The 9,644-nt window shown below is 41.0% G+C and overlaps 1 protein-coding gene across 2 annotated transcripts in view; it reads left to right on the forward strand.

Moving 5' to 3' along the window:
* Positions 1–761: 761 nt before the first annotated feature.
* Positions 762–9,644, forward strand: part of LOC135112288 (mastermind-like protein 2) — a 12,579-nt gene continuing 3,696 nt past the window's right edge. The window contains exons 1-2 of one of the 2 annotated variants that reach the window (XM_064026594.1): positions 762–881; positions 8,352–8,731. In XM_064026594.1, the coding sequence (XP_063882664.1) occupies positions 8,361–8,731 (371 nt within the window). In that variant the 5' untranslated portion in view covers positions 762–881; positions 8,352–8,360. Of the gene's footprint in view, positions 915–8,351; positions 8,732–9,644 lie in introns of both variants that reach the window. The other variant, XM_064026595.1, reaches the window with a different exon arrangement.

Consider the following 9,644-nt stretch of genomic DNA (forward strand, 5'->3'; position numbering starts at 1 on the left):
GGGGATGCAGCCTCCCGGCTAGGATAGGTTAGGTTAGGTTATGTTGGGTTAGTTAGACGTTAGAGAAATTCGAAATATTTAGGGAAATTTCCTAAGATTTTTGAACGCCCACATTTCACTTATTTTTCATCCCCCCCATAAAATCCTCAATTCCCCACACGCCCCCAGTCTTGTTTGAAGGGTTAAAAGGGTTGGGGGAATGGGGGACGGACTTTTGATCAAAAATACTATTTTCTTATTGTCTTTCCAAAACTGATTCTCTCTCTCTCTCTCTCTCTCTCTCTCTCTCTCTCTCTCTCTCTCTCTCTCTCGTGTGTGTGTGTGTGTGTGTGTGTGTGTGTGAATATACATTCGTTCATTTGTTCACGGCCGGACCTATTAATGAGAATTACCCTTATCTTAACTCTCCCCTTCCTCTTCTTCCTTCTCCTCCTCCTCCTCCTCCTTCCCTTCCCTTCCCCTCCCCTCCCCCTCCCCCTCCCTCTCCCCCTCCCCCTTCTCCTCCTCCTCCTCCTCCTCCTCCTCCTCCTCCTCCTTCCCCTCCCCCTCCTCCTCCTCCTCCTCCTCCCTATCTTACTACCTACACTTAATCACCCCTTAATAAACATCTTTAATACACACACTCCTTGAAAATTATTTCTTTTCTTCACACCCTTCATCCTCGCAAGTGTGTATACTCCCACACCTGCCCCCACCTCACGCCCCCAGCACACCTGTGGACACACCTGTTGGAATAAATGTAGAACAAACCTGCGGTGGCGGTGGCTGTACCGGTGGTGGAGATGCTGAGAGTAGCGGCAGTGGTGATAGTGGTGAGGACAGCTGCAGTTCTTTAGTGTCTGTGCTCGTGTAGTGGTGATGTGGAACTGAGTAACTGCCTGGTGAGTAGATGAAGTGAAGCGGTGAGTGAAGCGGTGAGTGAAGCAGTGAGTGAAGCAATTAAGTTCTCGTATTTTGAAGCTTTTTTTTTATTCATTCGTAAGACAAGTATTGTGGAATGAGAGATGGTGAGTGAAGCAGTGAGGCTTGGACATATTTTGAAGTGTTTTGTTGTCTCGTAATGTGAGTATATTACATAGAGCGAGACTTAGAAATGGTGAGTGAAGCAGTGAGGGAGTGAAGCCGTGAGTGAAGCAGTTAGGCTTGTAGTTTGAAACGCTTTGTTCTCTCATAAGGAATATTTTCAAAAGCCACAGAGTCGTATAATAATTAATATTCTTTTCTTTTTTCTCTTTTTTTATAGATGATGTAGAATTCTTGCTAAGCTATCACAAATTAAATAAACAACACTAATATATATATATATATATATATATATATATATATATATATATATATATATATATATATATATATATATATATATATATATATATATATATATATATATATATATAAATCCACTGGAGCCTGTTAAGAGCAGTCGAGGTGAGACGTCAGAACACAAGAGCACAAGGGAAGCTGCAAGAAGCCATCAGACCTACACGTGGCAGCCCCTCTAAGAAAAAAAAAAAAAATCATGTTTATCTATTTCCACCTATCATCCTCATTCATAAGTTGATCTAATCTCCCTTTAAAGCTCCCTATTGACTCGGCACTAACGATCTGATTACTGAGTCTATTCCGGCTAACTACCCTATTTGACAGCCAATATCTTCCCATGACTTTTTTAAATCTAACTTTATTGAGCTTGAACCCATTACTTCTTGTCCTATCATGATTACTGTGATGGTTTTGTGTGCACACCCTTGTTATATCCCTTAGGACACTTCAATACGTCCATCAGATCCCTAACCCTAACTACCCCTAATGATATAGTCTACATAAAACTAAAAATAAATAAGAATAAAGAAAAAAGTATATAAACGAAATAAATCAGTAGCAATAAACAGACAACTGGATAAAAAAAGAAATAGATAAAATAAAGGAAAACAAACGTAGGTGAATGAATGGCTGTACTCTATCACGGAAGGGAGGGTGAGGAGGGAGATGGAAAGGGTTAAGGATTTTTGGTAAGGGTGTGAGTGTGGTGACTGTCTGACTGACACTGAAGAGCTTGGTAGTGACTGACTAATTAAATGGCTGACTGGTAGAATGCCTGGCTAATTGTGTGACTGATTGACTAACTGGCTGACTAGATGACTGGATGATTGTGTGATTGAATGGCTGAGTGGATGACTGATTGATAAAATGGCTGATTGTGTGACTAACTGTGTGACTGGTTGGCTGGATGACTGACAAACTGGCTGACTAACTGACTGTTAGACTCAATAGCTGACTGGCTGACTGTATGACTGACCTACCGACTGGCTGACTGGCTGATTGTGTGACTGAATGGCTAACTGGCTGATTGGCTGACTGGCTGACTTTGAAACTGTCTGGCTGACTGGCTGATTGTATAACTGAATGACTGACCGGCTAACTATATGACTGAATGGCTGACTGGCTGACTGTATGACTGAATGGCTGACTGGCTAACTGTATGAGTGAATGGCTGATTGGCTGACTGTATGATTGAATGGCTGACTAGCTGACTGTATGACTGAATGGCCGACTGGCTGACTGTATGATTGAATGGCTGACTGGCTGACTGTATGACTGAATGGCTGATTGGCTGACTGCATGACTGAATGGCTGACTGTGTGACTAAATGGGTGACTGGGTGAGTAACTGTGTGACTGAATAACTGATTAGGTGACTGTGTGACTGAATGACTGACTGGTTCACTGATTGACTGACTGGATAACTGCATGGCTAATTGTGAATGAATGAATAAAAAATAAATAAATAAATAAAAAAAAGAAAATAAAGTAACCAAAAAATATGCCATTGATTAAAGGAGTGAAAATTTATAAGTAAGTGGGTGAGTAAGGAGAAAAGGAATAAATAAGTAAATAAAGGAGAAAGAAAAGAAAAAAAAATGAATAAAGAAAAAAGAAATGAGAAAGGTGATGAAAAAAATAAGTAAGAGAGAGAGAGAGAGAGAGAGAGAGAGAGAGAGAGAGAGAGAGAGAGAGAGAGAGAGAGAGAGAGAGAGAGAGAGAGAGAGAGAGAAAGATTAAACTAATGAGTGAATGAGGGTGGCAGTGAATAAGTGAATGAATGAGTGATTGAGTGAATGAAGGAAAGAAGGAAGAAAAGAAAGGAGAAAGGAGGAAGATCGAAAGTGAGCGAGTGAAAGAAGGAAGAAAGAAAGGAGGAAATAAAAAGGTGAGTAAGAGAAAAGGAAGGATGGAAAGAAGGAAAAAAAGAATGTAAGTGAGTGAGAGTGTGAGTAGAAGTGAGGAAGAAAAACTAACGAAGAGAAGAAAGAAGGGAGGAAGGAGAGTGAGTGAGTGAGTGAGTGAGTGAGTGAGTGAGTGAGTGAGAGAGTGAGTGAGTGTAATGACAATAAATCGAACACATTGAGCACATAAATACCACCTAATTGTATCCTGGAGAAAATTTAAGTCGTAAAGAATAATATTTTCGTTCTAACTGTCCACTTTTTTCTTCTCTGAGCGTAAGAAGAATGTTGGCGGTATATCATTACCATTGTTTTATCCTTACTATGAACAGTCTTTAGCTTGTGTCTATTAGTACATGTATAAACTGTACAAAGCTTTGATTTCCAAACTACCCTCCTACGGTTTCTATCCTTCTCTCTGTAACTTCATCTCAAGTTTCCTTTCTGACCGTTCTATTGCTGCTGTGGTAGATGGTCACTGTTCTTCTAAATCTATTAACAGTGGTGTTCCTCAGGGTTCTGTCCTGTCACCCACTCTCTTCTTATTATTCATTAATGATCTTCTAAACCAAACTTCTTGTCCTATCCACTCCTACGCTGATGATACCACCCTGCACTTTTCCACGTATTTTCATAGACGTCCAACCCTTCAGGAGGTAAACATATCACGCAGGGAAGCCACAGAACGCCTGACTTCTGATCTTTCTAAAATTTCTGATTGGGGCAGAGCAAACTTGGTATTGTTCAATGCCTCAAAAACTCAATTCCTCTATCTATCAACTCGACACAACCTTCCAGACAACTATCCCCTCTTCTTCAATGACACTCAACTGTCCCCCTCTTCTACACTGAACATCCTCGGTCTGTCCTTTACTTATAATCTGAACTGGAAACTTCACATCTCATCTCTAGCTAAAACAGCTTCTATGAAGTTAGGTGTTCTGAGACGTCTCCGCCAGTTTTTCTCACGCCCCCAGCTGCTAAGTCTGTACAAGGGCCTTATCCGTCCATGTATGGAGTATGCTTCACATGTCTGGGGGGGTTCCACTCATACTGCTCTTCTAGACAGGGTGGAATCAAAAGCTTTTCGTCTCATCAACTCCTCTCCTCTAACTGACTGTCTTCAGCCCCTCTCTCACCACCGCAATGTTGCATATCTAGCTGTCTTCTACCGCTATTTTCATGCCAACTGCTCTTCTGATCTTGCTAACTGCATGCCTCCCCTCCTTCCGCGGCATCGCTGCACAAGACTTTCTTCTTTCTCTCACCCTTATTCTGTCCACCTCTCTAACGCAAGAGTTAACCAGTATTCTCAATCATTCATCCCTTTCTATGGTAAACTCTGGAACTCCCTGCCTGCTTCTGTATTTCCACCTTCCTATGACTTGAATTTCTTCAAGAGGGAGGTTTCAAGACACTTATCCACCAATTTTTGACCACTGCTTTGACCCTTTTATGGGACTGGCATTTCAGTGGGCATTTTTTTTTTATTAGATTTTTGTTGCCCTTGGCCAGTATCCTTCCTACATAAAAAAAAAAAAAAATTGTAAAAACAAAAGAAAGAAGAAAGAAAAAAAGAAAAAGGGAGAAGAAAAGCTAATTTAATCTAGTATATAATGTTTTGGAAGTTAATTACTTAAAAACAACAACAACAACAACAATAATAATAATAATAATAATAATAATAATAATAATAATAATAACAATAATAATAATAATAATAATTTTGAACACCTTATATTTTCTGTAATTTGTAAAAAAAAAAAAAGGAGAAAAACAGATTTCATTTACCACAAAATTTAACTTGTTGATTATGTAAAAAAAAAAAAAAAAAAAGATAAGCATCCATATTTTTTCTTCCCTAAATCATGTTTCAGGAGGAGGCAGTGGACACCTGCCGAAACGACAATTACTTCCGGTGAGGTCTAAAGTACTGGATCAGGGGGATGCTGTTAACTTATCATTAAATCCAGCTGTGACCTCACTGAACGTTTCCTTTTGTGCCTCACAACACAAGGGGGCAGTCACAGCCTGCCCTCTAAAGACAACTCTCTTTCTTCACACAAAACTGCAAGCACCTAATAACACACACACCCTTCACTCAAAATTCAAAATTATCATGGCGACTCCTACACCCGCCTCGGAGTCCCCATCTGGGGAGGGGACCACAAATGTCCCCAGGTCGGATTATTGTTCTGGTATCGACCCTAAGAGTCTTGACATCCCCCACAACTTTTTCTTCATTAACTTCTGCAACATTTTCAATCTGTAGAACACCACCTCTCCTCTTCTAAACCTCATCTTCTTTTCCTCACTGAAACAGACGTCTGAGGCAACTAACAGCAGCCCTTTTCTGTTCCCTTCTACTTTCTCTATCCTCATTTTCAGTCCAAAGCTGGATGTTACGTTTATGTGCACAACGAGTTAACCTGCTCTCGTGCCCACGCTCTTGAATCTTCCGAGTTTTCCACCATCTGGCTATGACTACAGAGTCACTCTCAAACTAAATTTATCTGTGCTGTATACCTCTCACCTAACTCCTCTGACTATAAGAAATTCTTTGACTTTTTAACTTCCAAAGTGGAGCACATTCTGACCCTCTTCCCTTTTGCAGAGATCTCCATTCTTGGAGACTTCAATGTTCACCACCAGCTTTGGCTTTCCTCTCCCTTCACTGACCATCCTGGTGAACTAACCTTCAACTTTGCTATCCTCCATGACCTAGAGCAATTGGTGCAACACCCCACTGGTATTCCTGATCGCCCTGAAGATACACTGAACATTCTTGACCTTTCCGTAACGTCTTATCCTTCTTCTTATGCTGTTACACTCTTTTCTCCGTTGGACTCCTCCGATCACAATCTCATATCTGTATCTTGTCCTATCACTCCAATCCTTCCTCAGGATCTCCCTAAGCGGAGTTGCCTCTGGTGTTTTGCCTATGCTAATTGGGGGGACCCGAGGAGGTATTTTGCTGATTTTCCTTGGAATGACTACTGCTTCCATGTCAGAGACCCGTCTCTGTGTCCCAAGCGCATAACAAAGATGATAGTGTCTGGCATGGAGGCGTACATTCCTCACTCTTTTTCTCGACCTAAACCTTCCAAACCTTGGTTTAACAAAACTCGTTCTTGTACTATACACAAAAGGTACTTGAGCCTTCCATCACCAGAATCTTATGCACTTTATATTTCTGCCCAGAACCATGCAAAGTCTGTTCTTCAACTAGCCAAAAACTTCATTAATGGAAAGTGTCAAAATCTTTCAAGATCTAACTCCCCTCGTGACTTCTGGTATCTAGCCAAAAACATCTCCAATAACTTTGCTGCTTCTTTCCCTCCTTTATTTCAAACAGGTGGCACCACTGCTATCACATCTATTTCTAAAGCTGAACTCTTCGCTCAAACCTTTGCTAAAAACTCTACCTTGGACGATTCAGGGCATGTTCCTCCCTCTCCTCCATCCTCTGACTATTTCATGCTACCTATTAAAATTCTTCGCAATGATGTTTTCCATGCCCTCGCTGGCTTAAACCCTCTGAAGGCTTATGGACCTGATGGGGTCCCTCCTATTGTTCTCCGAAACTGCGCTTCCGTGCTTGCACCTTGCCTAGTCAAATTCTTTCAACTCTGTCTGTCAACATCTACCTTTCCTTCTTGCTGGAAGCCTGTTCCCAAAAAGGGTGACCGTTCTAATTCCTCAAACTACCGTCCTAATTCTTTAACTTCCTGCCTATCTAAAGTTTTTTTTTTTTTATTCAATCCTCAACAGGAAGATTCTTAAACATCTATCACTTCACAACCTTCTATATGATCGCCAGTATGGGTTCCGTCAAGGTGGTGTTCTTCTGGCTTTTGCTGTTGCCTTGGATATATCAAAAGCTTTTGATAGAGTCTGGCACAAAGCTTTGATTTCCAAACTATCCTCCTACGTCTTCTATTCTTCTCTCTGTAACTTCATCTCAAGTTTCCTTTCTGACCGTTCTATTGCTGCTGTGGTAAACAGTCACTGTTCTTCTAAATCCATTAACAGTGGTGTTCCTCAGGGTTCTGTCCTGTCACCCATTCTCTTCCTGTTATTCATCAATGATCTTCTAAATCAAACTTCTTGTCCTATCCACTCCTACGCTGATGATACCACCCTGCACGTTTCCACATCGTTTTGTAGACGTCCAATCCTTCAGGAAGTAAACAGTTCATGCAGAGAAGGCACAGAACGCCTGATTTCTAATCTCTCTAAAATTTTTGATTAGGGCAGAGCAAACTTAGTATTGTTCAGTGCCTCAAAACTCAATTCCTCCATCTATCAACTCAACACAACCTTCTATACAACTATCCTCTCTTCTTCAATGACACACAATTGTCCCCCTCTTCTACACTGAACATCTTCGGTCAGTCCTTTACTAATAATCTAAACTGGAAATTTCACATCTCATCTGTAGCTAAAATAGCTTATATGAAGTTAGGTGTTCTGAGACGTCTCCGCCAGTTTTTCTCACCCTCCCAGCTGCTTCCAGGGGCCTTATCCGTTCAGGTATGAAGTATGCTTCACTTGTCTGAGGGGATTCCACTCATGCCTCTCTTCTAGACAGGGTTGAGTCAAAAGCTTTTCGTCTCATCAACTCCTCTCCTCTAACTGACTGTCCTCAGCATCTTTCTCATCGCCACGGTGTTTCATCTCTATCCTTCTACCGCTATTTTTCATGCTAACTGCTCTTCTGATCTTGCTAACTGCATGCCTCCCCTCCTCCCGCGGCCTCGCTGCACAAGACTTTCTTCTTTCTCTCACCCTTATTCTGTCCACCTCTCTAATGCAAGAGTTAACCAGTATTCCCAGTCATTCATCCCTTTCTCTGGTAAACTCTGGAACTCCCTGCCTGCTTCCGTATTTCCACATTCCTATGACCTGAATTCCTTCAAGAGGGAGGTTTCAAGATCCTTCAGTTTTTGACTACAGCTTCGGACCCTATTCAAGGACCGGCATCTCAGTGGGCTTTTTTTTTTTGGGGGGGGGGAGGGGAATTTTGTTGCTCTTGGCCGGTGTCCTTCCTACATAAAAAAAAAAAATGTTTACTAATTATTGTACACGAAGGTTTGATACAGCACTACCAATTCACCAATCACAGGCCAGAGTGATGACGTCACCGCCCACCAATCAGCAGCGGCCCAACGTGATGACATCACTTGCGTTGCTGCTCCCATTGGTCTGCCTCCTGCTGATCCCTGCTGCGGCCCAGGATGAACAACGACAAGCGGAACATGATGGGCAAGCACAGGCAGGACAGGATGGACAAGTAGTTCATACCCCCTCCCAGGATGGACAAGGACACGTAGCACAGGATGGACAACAACAACAACAAGCAGTCCATACCACGTCTCAGGATGAACAGCAGCAACAAGAACATCAGGTCCCCGTCGCTTCCCAGGATGGACAAGGTCAGGCTGGAGGACAGGATGGACAGCAGCAGCAGCAAAAACAGGACATACCACCAAGCCTGAGGGACTGGTGAGAAGATAGGGAGATCTTAGTGGATGATTGCAGTGACCAAGGATATAATTATGTTCTTTTTTTTTTTTCGTTGATACATCTTTTATATATATTTATTTTCTTTCCTTTCCCCTCTCTCTCTCTCTCTCTCTCTCTCTCTCTCTCTCTCTCTCTCTCTCTCTCTCTCTCTCTATTTGTTGCTATTTATGATTGTTTCTTTTCTTCTGTTCGATAGTTTTTTTTTTTTTATTCTATGTTTACTTTACTTTTTTTCTCTTTATTTGTTTAGGATGATCGTGTCGCTTTTCTTTTCTTCTTTTTTTGGTTAATAACACTTTTCTTCATCTTTACGTCTTTCTTTAATCTATTAATTTACTCTATTATTGTTTGTCTGTTTGTTTCTTTCAATCCGTCATGTTAAGCTGTCCGTCTTGTCTTTCTCTCATGGACATAATAATTTTCTAAACTTACTAAACTTTCACAGTCAAGAGTCTTTTTAACACCTCATATGCACTTCCTGATTTTTCCATCTTACACTGTCCTTTGTTTTAATTTTATTGTAATTTCCAGCTTCATTCTGCTTTCTAACCTTTCAATCTCAATATCGAAGTGTAGATTATTAAACTTTCATAATGAAGTGACTTATTAACATTTCCTGAGCTTCATTATCTCTTATTTTATTCTATCCTTATTTCTTATCCTATTCTGTCCTTATTTCCCATCTTATTCTGTTTTCATAGTTAACTGACTTATTAACACATTTCCTAAGCTTCCTTACCTCCTATCTTATTATGTTCTTATTTTGAACCTCATTCTGTCTTGTAACCTTCACGTCTTGGCAACAAAGTGAAGATTGCTCAAACCACTTCAAGTTACCTGGACTTCCTCACTTCCTATACCATTCTATCATTACCTCCTATCTTTTTTCCTT

The sequence above is a fragment of the Scylla paramamosain genome, chromosome 23, assembly GCF_035594125.1.
Source record: "Scylla paramamosain isolate STU-SP2022 chromosome 23, ASM3559412v1, whole genome shotgun sequence".
Taxonomy (NCBI): domain Eukaryota; kingdom Metazoa; phylum Arthropoda; class Malacostraca; order Decapoda; family Portunidae; genus Scylla; species Scylla paramamosain.